This window comes from Ambystoma mexicanum, chromosome 14 (genome assembly GCF_040938575.1).
Source record: "Ambystoma mexicanum isolate Mex_15411 chromosome 14, UKY_AmexF1_1, whole genome shotgun sequence".
NCBI classification, from domain to species: Eukaryota; Metazoa; Chordata; class Amphibia; order Caudata; family Ambystomatidae; genus Ambystoma; species Ambystoma mexicanum.
Window position 1 is genome coordinate 440395682 of NC_090940.1, and position 26300 is coordinate 440421981.

Genomic DNA, 26300 nt, shown 5'->3' on the forward strand with positions numbered 1-26300 from the left:
GTTTGTACCTGGATATATCAGCCAAATGCACCTTGATAGGAGCATACAAGACCTGCTTGTCCCAGAGATGGTAGATATGGCCAGGCGGTCTGAGGCTGTAGTTGTTTGCTTCTGCACCACACCAGAAAATGCTCCCATTTATTCTTGTAACATGCTAAAGTGGACGGAGAACGAGCATGAGCTAGGACCTCCTGGCAGTCTTCCAGTAGTGGGATTGAGCCAAACTTTAGGAACACAGGTCATCGGATTGAGTGAGGCCAGGTCATGATGAAGCACTGCTCCTTGATTAGGGGATAGTAGAGCTTGGTGTGGTTTCAGCCTGAGTGGTGGTGCAGATGAGATGGCAGGAAGGTCTGAGTAAACTGTCTCGGCCACACAGGGGCCACTAATATCAGTTTGGGATGATATGGCATTAATAACGCGCCTATACACAAGTGTTTCAAGGCACTGATAAATTCTGAAAGTGTTGAGAACACGCACCACTAGCGGGATTGGAGGGTATGCATGAAGAACTTTCTCCTCCCATGGAAATGCAGAGACGTCCCCCAGGCTCTCGGGTGGGAAAACCTCCTGGCAAAGCATTTGCACTGCTTTTTGTAGGTTGCAAAGAGGTCTTTCAAAGAGATTCCTTAGTATTCCTTATCTTTGATCATTCGTAATTCGTCTCCAGCTTGCTGGCCTCGGAAATTTTTTCCCTGTAGAGGGCGCTGTCATGAGCGCTACTCCCGAGGAGCAAAGACTGGCCCAGAGTCCCCGGAAGCAGGCTCATCATCCACACCCCCGGTTCCAGCAGACCCCTACAGGGGCCCTTTGGACCATGTCCTGGCGCCTCTGGCGCCAGGCTCATAAGGAACCACAGTCCCGGCGCCATGGGCGCCGGGCTCATATTCTTAAAGTGTGCAGTAGTGATTGGGTGGACTTACCTGTGGCAGACTATGCTGCATACTCACCTAGAACAATCCAAGCTGGGTGAAGTCCCAGCCACTGGCTGGGAGGGACCAATCCTCTGTTACAGGAACTTTTTTCTTACCTGGGTGAGGCTGGAGGAAGAATACGCACCAAAGCACTTCTCCACTATGTAAACCACGCCCGATAGAATTCACGTGCTTCGCGTTATTCTGCAACAGCAGCAGGACGCTCACCGAGTCGGCTCCTGCATTCCAGGTCCAGACACACCCTCAGCTTCTCGAGCAGCAACCTGTGGATGAAGAAAAGGCACAGGAACATCTACTCACCAGAATTCAGCCACAAGAGTCCAGTCTCCGACAACCTGCAAATAAAGACATAAGGTTAGAAAACGGGCAACACGTTGGCAGCTGCGCTCGCTTACCTTATCCATCTGTGATCACACCGGAGTCCACCGCGGCCTTCGCTTCGGCAGCATCCCAGCACCTGGAAGACAAAAGACATTGTTAGTGGTGTCCGAGCCGAAGGGTTCGCAACTCAGTTATACTTACGCGCTTCTTCTCGTGCAGCAGCGGCAGCATCGCCCTCAGCATTTCGGCACCTGAAAGGAAGGAAAAGACATTATCAGAGGCGCCCATTTGGAAACGGCCACAATTCAGTTATACTTACGTGCCACCGCACGTGCAACAGCGGCGGCATCGCCCATAGCATCTCGGCACCTGAAAGACAGAAAAGGACATTATAAAAGGGTGCTCCTTCAGAAGCGGCCTCAGATCTTCTATACTCACAAGCCTCTTGCACAGAAGTGGTGGTGTCGCCAACAGCTCCTCGGCACCTGAAGGACTATTACAAGCCACAAAAGGACACTGAGCCTAAACACTGAAATCATCCAGTGACGTAACTGGATTCCACGCGCCCCTGCACCAGAAGCAGGATGGAGAGCTTGGCTTTACTAAACCAAAGGTGAGAGTTCGTGGAGACCAGTCGAGAACCAAGAAGTGGGAAAAGCAGAAGATTGGTGGGAGAACTTATCCAACCAGCTTGTAATTACCCCTTTTTCTTCCACCTGCAGAAAACTCACCTTACAAGCCAGACAGTCAATATTCGGAGGTCCTGCCCAGAGCGTCTTCCGAGTTCTACGCCTCATCATAGTCATAGAAGCAACTGTAGCAGTCCAGTTTGGGTCAGCGCCTCCGTGGGAATCAGGTGAGCGTTACAGGCGCTGCGCGTCGACGTCCGCCGAGTCGATGTCCCTTGACAGCCACCGTATCGGCGCCGACGTCACCATGCCCATAAATAGCCACGCGCGGCGTCCGTTGTTCAGTTCCGTTTTTCCGCGCTTCGTGGGGCCTCGGAATATCGCTTCTTCATCGGAACCGACAACGCTGTGATCCGGCTTCAAAAAATGTCAAGACTGCGGTAAAAAAATGTCGATAACGGATCCACACAGGATCTGCTGGTGGTGCTTGGGAGCCGAGCACCATTGTTCGGAGTGTGAGGACTGCATGTCCATGACGGCGAAAGCCTTGAAGGAGTGCAAGGGGAAGCTCGAGAGAGGTAAGTCAGTCAAATCCTCCTCGAAAGTTTCTTCGGCTGAGTCGAGGCATTAGTCTCCTCGCCGTCCAAAGCATTCCCATTCCAGATCTCGAAGTAGCTCCCACCATTCGTCGACATCGAGACACTCAAAGAAGAGACGTCGAAGATCCCCTTCCTCGTCATCTTCTGTTTCCCCAGAAAGGGTCTCCTGCCCCACAAAACACAGCTCTCAGGCTGAGTGGGAGGAATTCAGGAAGAAAATGCTAAGCGTCTTCGAGAAAGCGGCCTCGACCCCCTCGAAGACAGCTGAGGGTGATACCCCGGGTGAAAAACCCAAAAAATCGAAACGCCGCGAGACGCTGCACCTGGCGAAAGATTCCACCCGAGAGCGCCACGGGCCATTGGGTAAGAAGGCACCGTCGTCGTCGAAGATCCCTTCGATGCATGGATCGACGCCGTTGTCGAAGGGTTCTTCGACCCATCGATCGGTCGATCGACTCGACGCAGATGAAAGAGAAAACCACGGCTACTTCACAGCCAACGGTGATACCAAGAGCCTCCGGCACGACGCTGAGACCGTCGTCGACATCCTTGAGTAGGATCCCGATCCTCTCGAGTTCTTCGAGGCCGCTTCCAGTTTTCTCGACGCCGTTCTCTGCGCCTTTGAAGCCTGTCACATCGGCGTCGACGACATCGACGGTTTCTCGCCCAATAATGACGAGTTTGGCTCCTTCTGCCCTAGAAATGGGTTTTACACCATTTCCGAGGTCCGAGTACCCCGGATTATCTTCAATCTATGAAGAAGGGGAGGATTCTGACCAGGAAACCTTCGGGTTGCAGTGGACCACACTACCTGTTTCCGACCGAGGATTTCACTTCTGAGGAAAGCAGGTTGAAAGACCTACAGGAGTCATTACATGAGGCAAGTGGGCTGGACACTTCCCCAGAAGTGGAATTTGTTAAACCAGACCCAGGAGAACATGCCGAAACACCGTATAGAACCCTGATGGCAAGGATTATTGAATTTATGGGTTGGTCATGCGCCTTCACCTGTTTTTCAACAGGATGACCTGACAGACATATTAGACAAAGGTCCACAGGAGGATCCTGTAGTCCCCTTCCATGCAGCCTTTTATAAAGAAAGATTTCATTTAATTGGGAAACTCCTGAAGTTATCCCTGCAGTCAATAAAAGATTGTCAGCCAAGTATAGGGTGAAAATACAAAAAAGGGGGCGGGGGTTTGTCCCAGAAGCAGTAAGGGAAGGGACTGGAAATCCAATTATAACAAGGAAGTCCCTACTGCTGTAAACTAAAGTTGTAAAAGTAAAAAGTTTTTGATGTTTATTTCACAAAGAGAAATTTGAATAGACTGTAAGTCAATGTTTTATCTTTTACAAACTTGCCCTCCTTGTTTCCAGAGAACTCCAAAAAATTGTATACCAGTTTCGGTACATTCTTTAAAACATAACTACTTATAAGAATCATTGCAACTTTAGTTTACAGCAGTAGGGACTTCCTTGTTATAATAAGCCAAGTATAGGGTAGCTGCGTCTGACCCTGAATACTTATCAAAACACCCGACTCCGGAGAGCCTGGTAGTTCAAGCGGCAACTTCATCAAGCAGCAGGTCCGCTTACCCTACTGTCCCACAGGATAGAGATGACAAAAGGTACGATTCTATGGCAAAAAGTCTTTTCTGCTTGTAGCATGGCGTTGAAGTCCATCAACGCCACCTGTACGCTCGCCAGGTTCAGTCACACACTGTGGGAGTGTGCTTCATCAGCGGCTGACTGCATACCCGAAGGAGAGGAAAGGGAAGCCTTCCTTAACATTATTAAAGATGGCAAAGATGCCATGTGCGGGTCACTTCAAACTGGCATCGATTCCGCTGACCGTATCAGCAGGGCCATGGCGGCAAGTACGACAATCCGCAGGCATGCGTGGTTGCGAAAGTCTGCCTTTGCTGCAGATGTACAGGTCAGACTTTTGAATATGCCCTTTGGGGGCGGCTCTTTATTCGGTAAAAAGGCTGATGACAATCTGGAATAGTTGCAGACATCTAAAGCAACGGCAAAATCGTTAGGAGCTGCAATCCGCCAAACTCCTTTTCGCTCCTCAGGAACCTCTGGGAGAGGAAAGTCCTTTCGCTACTATTCCGCATTCGGGAAAGGCAGAGGACAGCCGGCTCAAAGATTCCAAAGGAGATCCACCCGAGGTGGACGGTTCAAAAGTACTAAAGCTGCAGCAGCAGCAGGTGCCTTTTTACCCTCGGCATCTGCATCAGCCGCCCCCAAACCACTCAGGTCTTTCCACACAAAACACCTGTAGGGGGCAGGTTAACTCACCATCTGACGGAATGGCAGGCTATAACGTCAGATGCTTGGGCATTGGAGACAGTTGCCCAGGGTTACTGCCTACCCCTTCTACACATCCCTCAGAGTCATCCACCGGGGCACAGCTCTCTAAAAGTTCCAGATCCGCTCCTCTTGCAGGAAATTATAGACCTGCTAGAGAAAGGTGCCATAGAACCGGTACCTGTAGCGGACAGGAACAAGGGCTGGTACACCCCCCCGCTCCCCCCTCCCCCTACTTTCTCATACCAAAGAAGGACGGAGGACTGAGACCCATCCTGGACTTACAAGAATTGAACAAGTTCCTCAGGAATGACAAGTTCAAGATGGTAACTCTCTCTCAGATCCTTCAGGCCCTCCAGCTCCAGGACTGGCTGGTATCTCTGGACCTTCAGGATGCTTATTTCCATGTGCCAATCCATCTCGAACACAGGAAATACCTGAGGTTCGCAATTGGCGACTCTCATTATCAATTTCGAGTTCTGCCATTTGGGCTGACTTCCGCCCGAGGGGCTTCACCAAGCTAATGTCGGTAGTGGCTGCGAGTCTAAGGAGGGAAGGGATCCACGTCTAACCCTACCTGGACGATTGGCTGATCAGGGCTGTATCTTCGGAACAAGCTCAGATCCAGCTAGATTATGTCTGCCACTTCCTTCACAAACTGGGCTTCTCCCTCAATTTAAAGAAGTCACAGATGATACCATCACAGAGACTCCAGTTCATTGGAGCGGTCCTGGACACTTCCCTGGGAAAAGCCTCGCCACCAGAGGTGAGGGCTCAAGATATTCTGCAGATGGTCAACAAGTTCCAAGATGCCCAACGTCTCCCAGCCTTCGACTTTTTGAGGTTGCTAGGCCTCATGGCATCCTGCATCTTCCTTGTGCCAGAGGCTCGCCTGAGAATGAGATCTCTTCAGTGGGCACTTAGAACTCAGTGGTCGCAATTCTCAGGGAGAATGACAGATCTCCTCCGGATTCCGGGCAAGGTAGCCAACGGCCTTCTATGGTGGGCCTATCGAGAGAACATCTTGAAAGGAGAATTGTTTTGGCAACCATGGCCGGAGATAACAGTAGTCACAGTTGCCTCACTCACGGGGTGGGGAGCCCATGCCAACGACTTGACCATCAGCGGTCGTTGGTCTCCATCAGAGTCCAGACTACACATCAACCTATTAGAGCTGAGAGCGATCAGACTAGCGCTGAAAGCTTTCCTGCCATCAGTACAGGGGAGAAATTTCCTGCTATTGACGGACAACACGGTGGCCATGCACTACCTCAACAAAAGAGGAGGCGTAGGGTCACTGCCACTGTGCAGAGAGGCAATGCAGCTCTGGTTTTGGGCAATTCAGGAAGGAATCTCTCTATCGGCAGTCCACCTAGCCGGAGAGAAGAACTTGACAGCGGACGCTCTGAGCAGGCAGAGCACAGTCTCCCATGAGTGGGAGATAGCTCAGGAAGTCCTTCAAGAGATCTTCGCCCTTTGGGGAACCCCTCAGGTGGATCTGTTCTCCACAAGCACCAACAGGAAGTGCGATCTATCTGTTCTGTTCAAGGGAATTTCCCCTGAGAGGAGCTCTAGGAGACGCGTTCGTAGGGGCTGGGAGGTCCCACTCCTTTATGCGTTTCCACCAGTCCCTGTTATTCCTCAAATGATCAGGAGGTTGAGAAGATTCCGGAAAACCATGATCCTAATTGCCCCGGACTGGGCCAGGAGAACCTGGTACCCGGACCTTCTAGATATGTCCATCTGCCCTCCAATCCGTCTTCCACTCAAAGAGAATCTTCTCTCGCAGAAGGGAGGTCAGGTTCTCCATCCAGACATCAGAACCCTCAACCTTCACGCTTGGCTTCTGAAAGGGTGAGGTACAAGGATTGGGACCTCCCTGATGACTTCATGGAGGTGTTGCTTTCAGCCAGAAGGCCAGCAACAAAGTCTTTATACCGCTGCCGTTGGAACAAATTTTGCAGCTGGTATAGAGAAGGGAATATCAACCCTTTTTCATGTGGTACACCAAGGGTGTTATCGTTTCTACTCTACTTGTCAAACTCAGGCCTTCAAGTTGGCACTGTAAAAGGCTATCTCGCAGTGCTTTCAATCTTCAAGCGCACTGCGGAGGAACCATCGTATTTCAAACTACCTCTAGTAATACAATTTCTCAAGGGATTAGCTAATGTTTATCCTCCAAGACTATTCCAAGTTCCCTTATGGGACTTAAATTTAGTCTTAAACTTCCTAATGGGTACTCCATTCGAACCACTCTACTCTTGTTCGCTGAGATTACTCACGCTTAAAACTGTCCTATTGGTAGCACAAACATCTGCTAGGAGGGTGAGCAAGCCTACAAGCTCTCTTGTAAACCCCCCCATACAATTTTCCATAAGGACAAAGTTGTCCTAGAGTTAAAGCCTAATTTCCTCCCAAAGGTGGTTTCTGAATTTCATATTACTCAGAAAATTACCTTACCTTTGTTCTACCCTGCTCCCATCCGGGGAAAGAGGAAGAAAGGCTACATAGGCTGGACCCAAGGCGAGCTCTGAGCTTTTACATCAGCAGACTGGCTAGCATTAGGCAAGCAGACCAACTGTTTGTAGGATACTCGGGTCACAAGTTGGGACTACCCATAACAAAACAGACCATTTCCAGGTGGATTATTTTGGCCATTCTGGAATGTTACAAACTGGCAGGGAAAGAGCCACCCCAGAATCTTAGGGCTCATTCAACCAGGGGTATCGCAGCCTCTTCGGCCCTCCAAAGAGGGATACTGGTCCGAGACATATGTGCGGCTGCCACATGGTAGTCCGCTCATACGTTCACAACATTTTACAAACTGGATTCCTCCGCTAGTCAAGAGACCAGATTTGGAAAAGCCGTATTACATGCGGTTCATTCCTAAAAGGGATACATGACATTATTACTCCCACCTCCAATTACATGCCACTGCTATGGGAGTCTATCAAAGATAAGGAATACGTCGGAGGACACAATCCCTGCGAAGAACAAGTTACTTCTTACCTTGTAACGTTCTTTCGATGGGATGTTCCTCCTGACGTATTCCTTATCGCCCCTCCCATCCATCCCCGCAGTAATACTTCCCTTGTGGTTGCAGTTTACGCTCCTTCAAGGTCAATAACCAATTCAGGCATGACTTATCTTATGCTACAAAACGGAACTGAGCAACGGACGCTGCGCGTGGCTATTTATGGGCATGGTGACGTCGGCGCTGATATGGTGGCTGTCGAGGGACATCGACTCGGCGGACATCGACGCGCAGCGCCCTCTACAGAGAAGAAATTTCCGAGGCCAGCAAGCTGGAGACGAATTATCAAAGATAAGGAATACGTCAGAGGAACATCCCATCGAAAGAAGGTTACAAGATAAGAAGTAACTTGTTCTTCTCTGGCGTGCCCCAACTCTGGAACATCTGGTGAAGCATCTCACTCGTGATAAAAGCGTAGCGCCTGCTGAGGGAGTCCACTATGGTGTTTTGAATGCCTGGAAGGTTGAAGCGGAAGAAGAAACATCCAATGCTGCAATACCCAGTGCCACAGGGACTGAGCATCCTTTTGACATTTCTCCTTGCTTGCAGATCTAAAACATGGACATGGTGTTGTCTGTAAAGATCTGCACCAATTTCCCTGTGAGAAGAGGGAGGAAGGACTTGAGGTCCCAGAAAACAACCCTGAGCTCTAGGAGGTTGATGTGTAGAAGTGTTTCCTCCTGTGTCCACCCACCCCTGGCGTGGAAGTCTTGGGAGTGGGGCACCTTGCTAAGGAGGGTGGTCACCTGGTCGTTTGATGGTACTGCCGCGCAGGACAGTGTGTCAAGCTTTGCCCCTAGGTAAAGAGCCTGCCTCCCTTGTGTAAAACACTACTTTGGGTAATTGATGGAAAACCCCAGAACTGCAGACATTAAACGGTGGACGCTGTGTTCCTTGCAGCCACGGCATAATATGGGGTCCTCACTAGCCAGTCATCTGAGTATGGGTAGATGTGGATGCCTGTTCGGTGGAGAGGAGTCCCTACCGGAGCAAGGCATTTAGTAAAGTCTCATCGGGCTGAGCCAAGCCCAAAGGGCAGAGCTTTGAATTGGCAATGTACCCTGGCCACCACAAACTGCAGGTAGCGACGGTGTGAGTGGCGAATAGGGATGTGGACGTATGTGTCCTTTAGGTCGAGGGATGCTAGGAAATCCCCTTGCTTCCCCCAGATCCCCGGGGACTAGCAGGTGAGACACCTTCAGCTTTCTCACACTAGGCAACAAGCAGTCTCTGTGCCAGTTTTAATGGAGAGCAAGGTTTCACCAACCTTCTTTCCGAAAAGTTCTATGCCTTTGAAAGGCATGCCCATGACTCTAAATTGGACCTCTGTGTGAAAATGTGTAGCTTTGAGCCAGCTCTGGCTTCGCAGCACAGCTTTGTTGCCCAGCTGGCGGAAACCTGTCGGCGATGTCGTCCGGCACTGTGTTGGCACTTGCAACGCCAATTCACCCTTGTGGAATATGTTAATCACCTCTTTCCTTTTTTCCTCTGGTAAAAACTCAAGGAGAGGCCCCAGTTTATATCATAACTTGCAATCATATCTGACGAGAATGGCCATAGCATTTGGAGCTTTGATTGTGGTGGCAGCAGTGGTTATAACCTTCTTTCCAAAGGCATCCAGACATTTCCTTATTTTGTCTGGAGTGATGGAGCACCGAAAGGAAGGGTTAGCTGATCTCTTCCTGGCTGCAGCAGTGACCACTGAATCAGAAGTGTGCTGCATGTGTAGACAGTAGACCGATGGGAGCTCTGTGATTTTTATGAAATCCGCGGGTTTTTTTGCAGGCATTGAAGATGGATGTGCCATGGTGACCAGGCCGTCCTCCCAAATATCTTCAAGGAGCCAGATGGATATTATCGACTTCCTTTGATGTTCTCTCCATTGATCTAGGATAGTGTTGTTTTGTTGATATAGGAGACTGTCCTTTAGTTGCTCTTCCAGAGCGAGGCCAAGCATCTTGGCCACTCTACTCATGAACACGTGGAACAAACCCGCCTCATCTGGGGGAGAATCGCTAATCGGGACTTTGTCTGGCTCACTATCTGCTGGAACAAACTCCTCAAATTCATCTGTGACCGATGTATGAGTGGAAGCCACATTGTTGTGTGGGTTATGATCAGTGTCTGTGTGTGATGACTGCAGTGATATTGTCAGACGCCCTTCCTCCCTTAAGGGGTGATGTGGTGCTGGAGTGCCTCCAGAGTGCTGATGGCATAGGGCTGGGGATGGTGAAGAATTCCTGTAGGCTTTGTTGGAGCGTGGACACTAGCGTTGAGTGTTTTGAATGTCCACAGAGATATCCTTTGCAGGAAGAAAGGGGTCGATGTACCACGATTGTTGGTTGCATAGGAAGCCCAATCCGTGGTACAGAGTATGACGGGTGTGGAGGTGCTGCTAGCGCAGGCACTAGTGTAAGAGTTGTTGACAAATTAGAATGAGCCGCTGACTGTGCTCTGGTTGAGACAGATGTTGTTGTGAATGGTGTTGTAAGGGTGGCCCCTTAATCGCCTCAACCCAAGCGGGCCCACCACTTCAACGAGTGCACGTTTGTACATTAAGCAAGTTTTATTGTACAATTATCAGGGGAGCAGTTAGATGGTGGTGTAGGACCAAACTAACCCAAGTCCCAACAAACCACATCAGTTGACATCTTTTATACATTTATGCAACAGTTAAAACACTCCCAGATACTTTGGTACAATCCACTCCCCAAACATGATTGGACAAAACCTCTTCACAAAAATCCCATGTTTTCCCAATTCCTACATTTTCATTGGCCCGTTTGAACTCAACTGCCATCTTCAGATCATATGTAAATAACGCCTCTTCTTAGGATGCGTTTGTGGTAGGTCATGACAGCACCTGGCTATACATTGGTATTGAAACAGAATTAATTACTAGCAATAACTGGCCTATGCTCTTTAGCCCTTACCTTTTAATCTACACATGGTTCGTGTAAATATTCCAAGCAATATGAGGAAGGCTAGGTAAATAATTGATCTTTGAGTTAGTGATGCTCTCAAATTCCCCAGGTCATTGGTTTCATTAGAAATTCTAATCTAAATACCTGCCGATTTATCGCTCATAGCACATCTGACAACACAATTGAAACTCCTGGTTTCTCATTAGTTACTCTTGGGCATTGCCTCACACCGTGTTTTACTACTAGCAAAAACAAATGATGAAACTCCTTCTATCATGCTCCCATTCATAAGGAGATTACCTTCTGCTGTCTGCGATACTTATCAGACTGTAAAACTCATGGCTAGTTTCTGCAGCTTCTGACCGTGAAGGTTGCTGATTTCGTCGACCGTGTCCTTAATTCAGTCGTCGTGGACACCATTGATTTAGTCGTCGACGGAGTTGTAGTTGACTTAGTCATCGACGAAGCAGATGACGATTTTGCCACTGACGTGGGTGGGGGAAGGCATTGTCGATGGCTTGGAGATAGATGATGACGATGGTTTAACTGCCTTGGTAGACAGTGTCCTCTTTGTGGGTGGCAGTAAAAATGTTGGCAGATGTCAGTGGGCTTGAAGACGAGGCTGGGATCCCTTTATCCCTTGATGTGGATGGGGCACCAACCTTGGATGGAGATCTCTCCGCCGACTTTGACAACGGTCTCCGCCTGTCTCTGGGTGCTTCCTCATGTGACCTTGACCTCTTACTGGAGGTGGTTCATTGGGTCATCCTACCCTGCCGAAGTGACGCATGACTCCGTACTGAAGCCGAGTCAGAGGCCAAACCGGCGTCTTCGAGCCACGCTACCAGTCGTTGGTGTCGGTCGCAGAGAGTCAAATTCTGTGATATGATGTTGTAAGGGAGGCATGGTATCACAAGTATGACACTGAACAAGAGCTACACTTTTCAAAAGCTTCATTAAATTCTTGGGGATTAGAAAAACTCCTACTTTGCCCTAAAGCTGTGATGGTAGTAGTCTCTACCATCAAATAATAAAGAGAACACAATCCTAGTCACTGTCAAATCAAAATGGCCTATACTAACAAAACCTAATTCCTCCCCTACCTTGGACAAAGTGTGTAAAGGAGAATGTCTATGCAAAGGAAAGTCAGCATTATAACATAAAGGATCAAGGTGGCTGAGTTGGCTCTCCTCCCCATGTCGGACAGCACAGAGTAAGGCGGCCGCCGTATACAGGATGGCCCGCTCTGGCTCAGGTTATCAAAATAATAGGCAGTTCAAAACGTGGGTTGAGGGCCGCTTGGCCTGCCACATTAAAGTCACTTATTCCAGTTTTCTAAAAGTTCTTTCACAGTTCAACAAAGGTTCACGTAGGTCTCCCTCTGTCAGGCTCAGACCTCTCAACATAAAGTATCTGATTTCACGTAGATCTCCCTCAGCTGGGCTCGAACCTCGTAATCAGGGCACTTGCAGGGGTTTAATTCCCCAAGCTTCATTCACATTTGTTAGGGGTTCCCTTCCCCTAACTTATTTCATGTTCCTGGTCTCCCTCAGTCAGGCTCAGATCTTTCACTGATGTCGAAGACTTTCGAGTGTGCAAGGCTTTTTCCGTAGACCTCCGCAGGACCACTTCAACTTTCACTTCAGCGCTCTCATATTATTTGCTGCAGTGTGTCTTGGTCTTGGTAGTTCCATAACACAATCAGCGAAATTCAAAGAGATCTTTCTCTTAAAGCAATCACCATTTAACATCTCCTTTCGACAGGATTAATATTGACCATTGCGCATTTCAGAGTTTGTTCACATGCCGCTTTATAACATGACATCAAACATTTTGCGGAGACTTTCGAGTGGGCTACTTCCTTTCACCGGACCACTTGCTACTTTGTATCACTGGCTTCACAGTTATCGGTAACTTGAGTTATTACTTGTTTGCTTTCTTTCACGTTTCATCAGCATGCACCCTACTTTCAATTGTGTGATACACTGTTACGGCTTCAATCGTTCCTTGACACAAACCAGCCTTTCATGTCTATCGCTAACTCACTGGTGTGCATGCCTTTCTTGTCTCTGCAGCTTTGAATCATGAGTCAAGGTTGATAACAAAGGCTGGGCCACGCCTCCCCAACTTTGTCGTTCACCCGCAAGGGTCTCTGGCGTCCTTAACGCACAATGCAGGCTTCTTCTCTGGGATTTTGGCTTTCTCTGCATATCCTTCACGGTTTCCTGGAGGCAACGACCTCCTGCAGGGATCTTCAGGGTTTCCCTACCTTTCGCTCTGGTCCCTCGATCGGTCGTCCTGCTCCAGAGGGTTTGCCTCCCCCCTGGAAAGCTGCTCCTTCTCGTGTCTCACTTGCTCAGTGTCTCTACGTTCTGCCTTTTATCCATGTGGGGGGAGCTAAAGGGTATCAGATGTATGTGATTAGGTCAAGTGCCTGCCTCTGCCTGATGTGATTACCAGGACTTGTCCAATGAGATATGTTAACCTCATTGGTAGTTAAAACATGTCTGATGCACATTTTTCAGCAGATATTTCATGTTTTGGCTATTTTAGGAATATGTTAAACATATAAAGTAAAGATTTCCAAATTGACAGTTTTCCACATTAACTATTTCAAAACTTGAACAAATTGCACAATGTAAATAGTTTGTATTGAGAGTTAGCAAAGGCCATAACATTTTCTAAATACAATAATGCATTTAGCTTAATGTTCCCTTTAAAATTTGGAGCACCATAAGTTACATTTCAATGGATTTTGAAATAGTAAGCATTTCTTACATTAAGCTTATTTTGAATTAAATGGTTTAAAATATTAAGAAAAAGCTTTCAGTGAATAATTGTCAGTGCTGTTCTCTAAAAGGCCAGACACTTTCTGGATAGCTTTAGGTATTTGGATACATTCATTACACCTGGGCACATTTTGACACATTAAGCATCATCAAATGCGCTAAAAAAAGGTTTAACATGGATAATTTGCAGGTTCGACCACCAAAAACCATGGAATTTTACAGTTTTGTTTAGGAAGTAGTTAAATGATTCATGTTTTGGCATATGAAGCTACATTAAGGGCCTCATTAAAAGTTTTGCGGTGCAGGGAAAAGTAGCAGTAATTCTGTTACTGCCACTTTTGCAGCACCACCAAATTATAATTGTTGGCACACTTACCACCTTCGGAATTACCGTGCGGTAAATCCCAGTTTTTTCAGAGGGAAAGTGGTGGATTCACCTCCAGCTTGTTGCTGGAGGTAAATACTCCACCTTGCCTCCAAAAATCGGCAGATTTACTGCACAGTAATTCTGCCGACGGTACATCTGCCAAACAAACCCTGTTAAGTCCTGTGAACACTAAAAAAATTTAAAAAAAGGGGTATTACCACCACTTGGTAACTCCCCGGGACCAAGTGGCGGTAAAGGTAATTGAGTTTGGCAGTATATCGGCGGATTTACTGCCGGAATATCGCCAATCTCGTAATCGGGCCCGAAGTGCGCTTTACCTGCATAATTTGGAGCCACCAAAAACCATCAAAGTTTCCGGTTATGTTTAGAGAGTAGAATGTAATGCACAGTGTTCCTGGGTTAATTATTTATCTTTTCACACAATTTGGCATATTAAACAACCTTAAGTGCTCTAAGAAAAGTGCTTAATGTGAATAGTTTGCAAGCAGGGCCACCAAAAACCAATGAACGTTCCAATTATGCTTAGGGAGCAGGAAACGCGTGTTTGGCGGAGTTACCAGGTGTATGATGTATTTTGTTGGCACAGTACTCAAAAGTGCTTAACAGGACTAATTGTCAGGTTGGGATACCAAACATCATGGGACTTTCTAGTTCTGTTTAGGCAGTAGGAAACATGTAATGCATTGAGTTTCTCAGTAAATGATTTATGCGTTGGCTCAATTTGGCACATTAAGCAATATTAAGTTCTGTGAGTAAAATGCTTAACATGAATAATTTGCAGGTTGGGCAACCAAGTGCCATGGGACTTTTCAGTTATGTTTAAGAAGTAGATGTCGTATGCAAACTTTCAGGGTAAATGATGTATGTTTTGTCATAATTTGACAAATTAAGCATCATTAAGTATGTTATTTTGTCTCGGGAGGATAGCTCAGGGGCAACATGCTCGCCTTGGAAACAAGATTATACGGAGCACTGCAGGTTCGATCCCCGGGTCCGCGCTTAGAAACCTCTGGGTATTAAGCGCGTTATAAATAACCTATCATATCATATATCATATCGTATTCAGAGGAAAGTGCTTAACATGCACAATTTTGAGTTTGAGCCACCAAAAGCGATGGAAATTTCCATTTATGTTTAGAAAGTAGAAAACATGTAACAAGTAGATGTTCTAAGTAAATCATGTATGCCCATTTGACACATTAATGTGAAAAAGCTCAATGTTGCATAATAATTTGAGAATGTAAGAAAAGTGATGTACATGAATAATTTGCAGGTTTGGCCACCAAAGGCCATGGGCCTTTCCAATTATATTTAGGCAGTAAGAAACATGCAATATGCAGAGTATCCCACTAGTTTGTTCTGTGACAATTGGCACATTAAGCAATATTAGGTGCACTAAGAAAAGTACTTAACGTGAATAGTTTGCAGGTTGATCCACCAAAAACCATGGCACTTTCCAGTTATGTTAAGGAAATAGGAACCATTGAATGTGCAGAGTTGCTTGGTAAAAATGATTTAAGTTTTGGCACATTAAGCAAAATTAAGCGTTTTTCACATTGAGCGTTTTAGAATGCCCCATTTCCATTTGGTGAAATCTGAACACTGTTTTTCTCTTTGCAGTTGACAAAGAAAGTAAACAATGTGGAGACAAGCTGGGCACTGGGAGCCACTTTTCACTTGCTGCAGTCCATGAATGTCTCCAACTGAAAATGGACTGGCACTCCCAAACCGGCTGGCCCCACTAAAAACCAGAGATGCTTCAAGTCCGACACCTGGTCAGCCACAGAGAGAGTACATGCTGCTTGACAAAAACTGAAATCACTGGAAGGGACGTTTAGAGGATCCCAATCCTGCAAACCAAAATTAAGTACCTGAAACACTGCCCACAATGGATCCCAGACTTAAAAGGCTGTCATTAGCCATTTGGATAGGAATGCCTTCAGAGCTATAATAACGTGAGCACTGAGACATGTACAGAGAATGTCTGTGTTAGCATCCTGCTGTGTGAGCACCACTTGGGTCATTGATCTGCGGCCTTTGGCTCTCCAGATGTTTCGAATTACAATTCCCATGATATCTGGCTACTGACAATGCTTGTTAGGAATGATGAGAGAAAACATCTGGAGAGCCAAAGGTTGCAGACCGCTGACTCAGGTGAATGCGTAATAAACAAACATGCTTTACACCACAGTCAGAACCGCTCCTAGGAGATTGCACAGTTTAGGTGCTCCAATCTAGTGCGAGTTGTGGGAGCACCTGGTGGTCCCATGGCAAAGGTCCTGCTGCATGAGACCTGAGGGTTTTCGTTCCTGTACGTTTAAGGCCATGCTCTGATTGTTTGAGGGCCTCTACTATATGGGCCAGTATGAATGATCCCAGAATTAAGGTCTTGTTTTGCTGTGTGACCACCAGGTGTGTGCAAAAAACCGGTGGAATAACTTAATGCTGCGCACTCACCTGCTGCTCATGAGGAAACGTAGGGTGAAATCCTTCATATTAATTGGGCCTGCTATACTTGCTGCCTTGATATGGTTAGTTATACTGTGTTTATGAAGGACCTACAATCTACTTCTTGATTCTAATATAACAGATGCAGTGTTTCTGACAAGACAAATGATTCTGGAGTACAAGCAATCTACACTGATACAGAAGATTACAAGGCATTTATTTTGTGCAGAGTTCTAAAGCCAGAACATATTTAATTCATAGCATCCAAATGGGATGCGTGAAATGTCTAAACAGAAAACTAAGAAGATAACCTTAATGCACTAAATTTTCGGGGACATTTGGCACATTCTGCTATTGTCGTTTGGGAAACCTTTGGGCTCTCTGGAGGTCTTAACAATACCTTCATTTTTAGAGGTACTCAATGCCAACTTTGGGTCCTGTAAACATGTGGCTCTCTGGACTTTCTTTGCTGCACAACAAAGTATGCACTGGAAAGACTTTACACAATATGGCTTTTGTTGCTGCTCTGGTAATGAGGAATGGAGCAAATCGATTTTGCCCCTCGTCATACACGATTTAAGTTCGCACCCTGGTAGAAATAGAGGACTAGAACCGTGCAACTAATGCAATAGGAAGCATTTGTTGTCTATACATATTTCTACTTGTGTGGTAAAAATCATTTCAACAAAAATATGTTTCATGTTTATGCTTTGCTAACAAAAAAATAAACTAATTTTCATTTTAGGTTTATGTTGCTTCATAATCGGGATTAAAGCAAACTGATTTTACCTTGAGTTATTTGAATAGCAAATAAAAAGTTTAGGCATCATTTATTTTTATTCTAACATAGTATAAATCAAAGAAAATCTTCTTGTTAGATTATTATTCTCCTGGAGCCAAAAATAAAATTCATTTGGATCTGGTTCATTTTGGAGCAAAATCTGTTTTCCCCATTCCCAGTAACTAGGCAGCAGAAATAATGTTAAATGGATTTGCTCCATGTTACTCACTTGTACAAAACTTGGCGATCTCGCCCTTTAGGTTCTGTAGATGCCTTTATTTCTAGAATCTTGGGTTTTGTGGGTATCTATATCTGTGCTGGTTCCGTAGATCTATATATAGGTAGTCCCTTTATGTTCTGTACACATCTTGATCTCTGCCAATAAGTACTCTTGATGCCTTAATTTCTAGTCTGTTTAGGTATGTACATGCTTAGACCTTTCAGTGTTTTTATAACTAGATTTCTATATTCTTTAAGTTGTGTAGAATATGTCTTTGTAGATTCTGTGATGGTTTTAGGATATGTGGGTTATGTAGATTGATTTATCTCTAGCTATTGTACTGTGAATTCCTAAACCCTTCTTATGTGTTCCCTTTTTCTAGCTACGTGTAGCTTTTTTTCCTTTGGCTCTTTAGGGTAAGTAGATGTGCTTGTCTATGGGCCTTCTGGATTCTGCCAATATCCTGATCTCTAGATTCTCAGAGCTCTTATTAAGTATTTTTTAGACAGTGATGATGTCTTAGCCACTCTATGAAATATCAATTGTTTAGAGGCATTTATCTAAAGAGTCTTTGCACTTGAGGAAGCCAGGGCTCTAGTGGGGGTTTGGGGTCATGCAAAATGTCTTACTTGTCTATGAATAATTGAATGCTTGCAATATTCTGACTATACCAAAGTGCCTGTACTTATCAGAGGCCTGTACTATTTCTAGATTCTTTAGGCACCAGAGGCACCCTTTCTTTGCACAGGGCTTTTGGGGTTCTGTGGATGCCTTAGCCATTTTAATACTTGACCTCTGTAAGTACCATTATTATTTCAAGATAATTTATCAGGTGCCTTAATCATCTGTCTTTCTGCATTCTATAGATGTCTTGATCTGCAGATTATTTGGGAATGGATGATGCTGTGGTTGCACTGGTATTTTTGGATTTCCAGATGCCTTACATCTATGAATACTTAACCTCTTCAGATTCTGTGGTAATGCCATGTTTGTTCACTAGATGCCTTGAATATCTCCATACTATCTGGAATCTGTAGACTTCTTTCTATCCTGAGTGTTTGGATTCTTACGATGCAATGGTTTTACTGGAATACGTGGGTTCTTCAGGTGCTTAACCTATCCATGACTTATTGACCGTTGTGGATTTCGCGATTATTTCTAGATTCTTGTATTGGTGAGATGTCTTCATATTATATTGTATTTATTTGTTGCTTACATAGTGCTTTAGCCAAAGCGATTTAGAAAATTAAAGAACTGGTACATGAGAATACAGAAAAGAAAAGAGATAACAGGCATAAGAAACCCACAAAGACAGAAATGGTGTGATAGGCTTGAAAACGGTCCTACATTAATGTTTTGGAAAATAAAACCACAATCTGGAAGACAAAATAAATCACACAAACCCCTCATAATGTTAAATAATATCGTGGGGGAGAGGCCAAAGTCACAGTACATTTAAAAATCAGCAGTGATAGCCCATTTGATGTCTTCTTAGGAGTCAATTCAAATGTACCATGCAAGCTCGATTGAATGTTGCCATTCCAGGTAAAATGTTGCTCCCCACTGCCGTCTCCCGTCCCAGAGATTAGAAGATACCTGTGATGGTTCTCATCTCAGCTCCTGCTGCCACCATGGCTGCTCCAGCACTCCTCCAAGAACCTGGTTCGGGTGGGTCAATGCCCCTGCTGCCAGGTAAGGAGGCAAGGAATCCACCCATCCTGGATGAGTATCATATTGTGAGACTTTAGGTTCTGCAGACGTCTCTGGCTCTAGGTTTGTTGGCTTCTCTAGCTGTCCTTTTGCCCACCCCTGTCTTTGTTTACATTTTTATTTCAACACTATTTGGATTCCGTAGATGCCTTTACCGGTATATATGCTTTTTCTCTTCTCTCGCCTGACAAAGTTGCTAACTGACTTCACTGCTCTCTTCTGTCTTCTCTTGATTCTACTTAACCTTCCCACTCTTTCACCCCCCTCTTGCCGGCCCTCTCAACTCTGGCTAACCCGTGCTCAATCGTCTGTTCACTCCAGTCTCCACAATTCTGAACGGCGATGGAAGAAATCCCAGCCCCCTTCTGATTATCCTTTCTTATCTTCTCTTTTCTTTTACCACATATGTTTTATTGAAGCTTGAAGATATAACATGCATGCATCATAAGAAATATATCCAGTTGACCAAGCATAAACAAGTCAATCTCGAACATCAAACAAAAAAGGGTTTCAGGAGCCTCTTCCCAGAGATGACACCAGCATCCAAGGGTGGGTCCATGCCGCTCATGCACCGTCAGGTGTTTTCTGGGGGATATGGTTTCCAGGGCGTCCTCTTACCAAGGTCTGATGGTTCCATGTGATATTTTCATCGCAAAAATATTGCCATATTTTTGCGGCGAAAATAACACATAAACCCTGCGGGGGACACCCCTGCAACCCCCGCATCATTTTTTTATGTGCGGGGGACACCCCCGCATCTAATATTTTCGCCACCAAAAATATCGCCTATGGCCGTTCCCAACGATCATTGTTTTTCTGAACTTACCATGTCCCCCACCCACCACCCGTATTGTCTCTGTCAGCTTCTCCGAACTATCCACTCTTCTCGTCCTCCCGACTCTTCTCTTCCATCATCTTTCTTCCTCTGACTTTGCCAACTATTTTACCTCTAAGATTTCTCTTTGCTCTTCCATGCAACCTGTTACATCCTGTCCTCTCCCTGCCTCACGGAGTTCATCTCTACCCCTTATCTTATTTCTCCCCTCTTACTGATCTTGACACCAGTGCCCTCCTTGCTCAGGCCCAGCCCATTGCCTCCCTGTCGGCCCGACTTCCTTCTTCCCTCATTTCATAAATCTACCCTCACTTCATCCCTTATCTTACTTGCCTTATTTCTCTCTTACCAGCTCTTGCTTTCCTTCTTCTTTTAAACATGCCACCATCCTTCCCATCCTAAAAAAAAAAACCTTGACCCCTCTCTCCCTGCCCATTTCTGCCCCATTTATCTTCCTTTTCTTTCGAAGTTTTTGGAGCGTGCTGTCTACTCTCAAGTCTCTTCTTTCCTTGATTTTCATGCACTTCCATCTCTTTAGTCCGGATTTCTACCTGCTCACTTCAGAGTCTGCCCTCCTGCATGTCTCCAAAGCTCTTACTGCCCCTCATTCTAAGCTCGCCTCTGTCCTTATTCTGCTCGACCTCTCGCGTGCGTATGTTGACCACTCAGTTCTTCTTTCCACCCTCACTTCTCTGTTTCTCTGCTTCAGGACTCAAATTGTTTAATTCCCATCTCTTTGATCGTTCCTACTCTGTCACTCGGTCGGATAACACTTCTTCCCCCACTCCTCTTCTCTATGGGGTATGTCAAGTCTCTGTTCTAGGTTACCTCCTCTTTTCGCTTTATACTATTCCTCTCTCTACTCTCATCTCCTCCAGAACCGAGGTCCTCTTCTTTCTTGCTACTTCTATACACTCACCCCTCCCTCCTCCTTCCCACTTCTTCCCTCCTGTTCTCTTAATCTGCTCGTAACTTGGGTGTCATTTTAGACTCTTTTTTTCACATTTACAACACTGCCCGATCCTCCCGCAATGCTTTTTTTAACATTCGCCATGACCGCCCCAATTGTCCTTTTCACTACACAAAGTGTATTACCTGTATAGACTAGTGCTCAAGCCTCCTTGATAGTTCTGCGCCTCACCTTGCTCCCCTCTGTTCTGTCTTTAACTTGTCCGTCCATCTTCTCTTTTCTCTCTCTCCCTCGTTCCTCCATCTCCGCCTCACTGCTTTCTATATCTCTCCTTTTCTGAGTCTCATATTCTTTTCCACTTCCTTTCAATTGACCTTAAATGTATGCATAGTCTCGCTCCTCTCTACGTTTCCTTGCTTATATCATTTTACTCTCCTCCTCGCGTCTTGCATTCCCTTAATCAGTTCCTAGTGTCCCTAAAATCCCATGTGCCTCCTCACATTCCTTTTACTTTGCTTTGCTAACTCCTAAGCACTGGAAATCTCTTCCTATCTCTTTCCATTCTTCTTCATCCTTATGCATTTTCAAATAAATCTTAAAACTCCCGGTCTATCCGCCCTCTCCCACAACTGATCTAATTTTCTCTACTGTCTGCTGATTGCTTTCAAATGTATTACAGACTGTGGCTGTACCATTTTCCTGTCAATCCTGTTCAGTGCTCTGGCGAAAGCACTATGCAAATAAAATACAAATACAATCGCCAGACTCTTTAAAATCTGATGATGCCATGGATGTATGCATACAAGGCCTTGCTTATCTCAAGAAACCCCAGGCTCGGCTTGAGGGTTCCGCTGTTGACCTTGGTTTTCACAAAGATGGTTCAGTTGATTGAGCCCATAATGTTGTTAGATTCTTAGTTTTGTCCTGGCGAACTGTGGTTATATTTGGATACTTGGTTTTCCAGCTTGTTGTTAATATAGGTTGCACTCTACAACACTCTACATTTCATTTGGCAATATTGGGTACAATTAACTTAATTCTTGCACCTACATCACTAGGATATTCTATGACTCGTTTCTGAAATATACACTTATGTTTTTGCAGTTTTATGCCATTTATGTCTTCTGGCAGGAGAAGGCTGTGTGTGCGCTAATTTGTACAATAATCATATGGAAACCCTGCAGGTCCTGAAAGATACAATTATAAACTTGTAATGTTCTACAAATTTTGTCCTAATGTGGCCAAACTTTACCTGCAGAAGTAGGTCTGGAGGTTAAGCTTGTTTTTTTAATTTGCTGCTAAAGGAAGTGAACAGTGTTTATAACTCTTATGTCCAGCCTAACCAACTACCTACTTTAAAGAAAGTGAAGCTAAGAATGATAAACTGCATCTGTTTCTTAACTTTTATTATTTATTACCATCTTATTAAAGTACTATGTTAGGCAAAAGCCTCTGTCATTACACACATTTAAAATGTTATTGACAATACCAAGGTGCTTTGCAGATAAATGTGATAAATTGATGTTGGTGCTAAGGAAAGTTCAGCACTGTGAAATAGTTTAACGTTTAATAAATACATTTTAATGTATGTGTATGTTGTATCATTATGATAGGCTATTCAATTTGCAGTAGCAATTGGCTAATGATAATTGGCTCTTGGCGAGTAAGAAAGGGTGTGCTCTGTATGTGGGGAATTCTTGCATCAAATGACTTTTCATGACTGACAACTAACTTTGTACTTTATTTTTACCCATGTTACGCCATTTATAACCAGCCCTTGTTTGCATGGTGTGCAAGACAATGACTAAAATACCTCAAAAGTACAACCATAATGCACATATATGATGTGAAAATGAAATGTCTTCTGGAGGCTGTTTATCAGTTGACATATTTCAAGACACAAAATAAGCAGTGTTGTATAGCAATTTGCTATACAATTCTTTAGGTTTGCTAATTAAATTGACACTTGTGTAGCACATCTAGCTATTTAAATTACCCTATTCAATGAAACTACAGCTCACCCTGCATTCCTCTTACCCTCATGTATCTATCTACCCTCTTTGCTCTGTTCACTGCAATTTCAAAGGAGCTAATGAAGAGAGGTTGCAGCGGAAATAGTCTCCTCTACTCTTGAAAGTGCCAAAGACCTGTGTGGGAGTGTTTGGCAAAAACGTAATTTTTCAAATAATTGCAATTGATGATATTTTTATGAAGAGAAATATGTTCTGTTTAGCAAAGACAAATATGTATTAACTTAATTTTTTTGAAAGGACAGTCATGCAATTTAATTTCTAAAAATATAGGTTACATAATGCATAATTACAGTATTGCTACTGTAGAACACAGCATTGTCTCCTTGTTTTTCAGTACAGTTTAGCTTAGTGTATTCAAAGCTCATAGTTTCAACCATATTACATTTTGTTAGGGAAGATGCATCATATTGACGATTGAACACTTCGAAAATGTGCATGAACCCATGGCCAAATGCGTTTGATGGCAAACCTAGTTCTGCAACCTGCTGGTTACATACATCTGTGCAACTTGTGCTCAACCCATTAGCTAATCCCAAACGCCTTGACATTCTGTCTCATCACCCTGTTGCTTTGTACCAGCTAGCCTAAACTGAGATTGCAGCAAACTACAATGCTCCACCTAGTTTGCCCAATTATCTGCCTGCTATGCCATCCACTCTGCTTAGTCTCTTACTTTCTTCTTACATAATGAATACACAAAGCTAAGTAAATGTTTACCCAAAATAATGATCAATAGTTTCATCCAGTCTGTACACCTACAGATCTACGGCAATACCATAGATTGTAATTAGCCTCCAGAGCTCGCATTATGAATGCATTATATATTAGCACCTCCGGGAGAGATCTGGCCAATATGAAGGCCGTGAATGCAAGCAGAATCTGCAGGCCCACTCTCCCCTGCCCAGCCTTCACCCTATCTTTGGAGGCGGTGCCGCAGGCAGAGTATCCACTGGAGTAACACGCAACCTCCCCATTCCTCCCTCCCACTCACCTGCATACCTCCAGGTTCTAGAAACAGTTATTTCTAATTGTGGACATGTGTAATTTCGTTTTAAGGGGAGCATGAATTGCACAAAGCCTGGCTCCCTTTAAAAACAAGGATTGGTACCCCAGATGGCAGCAAAGTGCTAATGGTGATAAACACTTCTTTCATGGGTGTGCAGGATTGCCCTGCGTGGCTGGGCTTGAGGGCTGTTGGCATCACTGTCCACCCCCAAAGTGATATGTATTGCTATATTGAAACCAGTTGATATCAATAACGGGCACTGGCCATCTTGTCCACCTGAAGTTGACAATCACCCTGCCTGCGGCAACACCATGCTATGTACTTGTCTCAGGCTATGATTTTCCTTTAACATTGTGAACTTATTGGTGCATGAAACTTCTGAACTTCCCCTTTCAAAGCAAATGATGGGCTGCCAATTCTACAATTTATAGGACACTGTCCTGTGCAGCACTGACTGCACACAGTCTTGCACTAAAATGTTCAGAGCCTTTTTATCATATATATTTATGTATTTGTGCCCATCCATGCAGCTAACTTTGACATTTTAAAGACACCCATTTCATTAATGTCTAACTTTAGCGGCACACAAAAGTGCTGTATTGTTGCTCATTTTATGTCTTGGATACGACTAACCTCTGGTGACAATACAAATATTATAAAATTGCTAATCAAATAAGTTTGTTTGCTAATGGTGAAAATTTGAATTGGCAAACTGCTAATCAATTTTTGAAAACGAATGTATGCATTGTATTTTACACACTCACAAGACGAGTCTATTATATGGAAATGCTTATTCAGTCAGGCAAAACCAAAAGGTTGTAGGTTCCATTTGCAACCCTTTTTAGTTTGGGCAATTCTGTGTTGCTTGCAACATCTACAAGCCAAAACTATTGTACTAGAGTACAGATAAAGAGGAAAGGCATAATGAGGAGGGAAACGCAGCCATTGCCTTCCAGTTCATACCCCTCCCTACAAAAAATGTGCCAAAAATAGGGAATCTGTCCCCATCAGTACTGGCTTATGCGGATGATCCTGTTCTGTTGGCAAAAACACCAAGGGTTCTCCAACTTCTTATAACACTGTATACCAAGTTTATGAATTCAAGGGAGTTAATAACACAACAAAATCAGCCATTCTTGTCTGTGCCACTGGTAGCAAAATAAGCATATTTCAAGGGGATTGGGTCCTCCGACGTATTCCATATCTATGACAGGTAATGTCCACAGCTGTGCTGCTTTGGAAAGTCTTCGGCTCCTGCGTCGATGAACTGTCCCCGAGGACCTCCTCCGACGGCCGACGTCACCTGATGTGATAAGTAGGACGCACGACGCCCATAGCCTCAGTTCCGTTTTTTCCGCGAACGTGTTCGCTTCGTGAATCTCGGTACACCTCGACTCTTTGGAGTTTGCTGTATTCTTCTCGGTTCGTTGAACCTGTTCGGTTTTTGTGAAGACCTGTTCGTGACGATGTCTACTTCGTCTTCAACCCCGCGTCCGGGCTTCAAGAAATGCGGGGACTGTGGGTCCATATTCCCTAAGGGGACGAACGGGATGGTTTCCTTGCTATGGTTCAGGATGGCAAGGATGCCATGTGTGAGGCCGTTCAGTCGGGTTTGGACATGGCAGATTGTGTCAGCCGGTCCATGGCGGCGAGCACTGTGATAAGCAGGTTTGCGTGGTTGCGGAAGTCTGGGTTCGCTCCTGATGTGCAGTCCCGGCTCCTCAACATGCCTTTTGACGGTGAACATCTTTTTGGCAGCAAGGCTGACGAGAGCCTTGAGAGGTTGCAGACCTCCAAAGCTGCAGCGAAGTCGTTGGGCGCTGCAGTTCGACAACCTCTGCCTTTTCATCCTAGGGGACAACAATGGAGGGGAGGTTCCTTTTGCTATTACTCGTCCTTCAGTAAAGCAAGAGAAGCTGTCAGTCAAAGAGGCCACCGTAAGAGTGCCAGAGGTGGAAAACAGGGTACTCGAGGTGCCAAGGCCGCTCGGGCAGTTGCCTCTTTGCCCTCAGGCAACGCCGCAGCCGCTACCACTCAGTCATGAGGCCAGGTCCCATGGTTTGCCGGTTGGGGGAAGGCTGGCGCCACATCTTGTAGAGTGGCGTGCCATTACTTCAGATGTGTGGGTTCTGGAGATCATAGCCCACGGCTAATGTCTTCCTTTTCGGCAGAGGCCTTGCGACAATCCACCTGGGAACCTCTTTGAAGAGTCCGGATCCGCTCCTTGCGCAGGAAATTCAAGCCCTGCTGGAGAAAGGCGCCATAGAACTGATGCCTGTAGCAGAGAGGAACAAGGGATGGTATTCCCCTTATTTTTTGATTTCGAAGAAAGACTGGGGATTGAGACCCATCATGGACTTGCACGGTTTGAACAAACTCCTCAGGAAGGACTAGTTCAAGATGGTTACTCTCTCTCAAGTCCTCC

At 45.3% G+C, this 26300-nt stretch overlaps 1 protein-coding gene across 7 annotated transcripts in view; it reads left to right on the forward strand.

The window, feature by feature from the left end:
• Positions 1-22424, forward strand: part of ENTPD5 (ectonucleoside triphosphate diphosphohydrolase 5 (inactive)) — a 786147-nt gene extending 763723 nt beyond the window's left edge. For all 7 annotated transcript variants that reach the window (XM_069637650.1, XM_069637644.1, XM_069637649.1 and 4 more), the window contains one exon: positions 15553-22424. In XM_069637650.1, the coding sequence (XP_069493751.1) occupies positions 15553-15639 (87 nt within the window). In that variant the 3' untranslated portion in view covers positions 15640-22424. The remainder of the gene's footprint in view (positions 1-15552) is intronic.
• The last annotated feature ends 3876 nt before the right edge of the window (positions 22425-26300 follow it).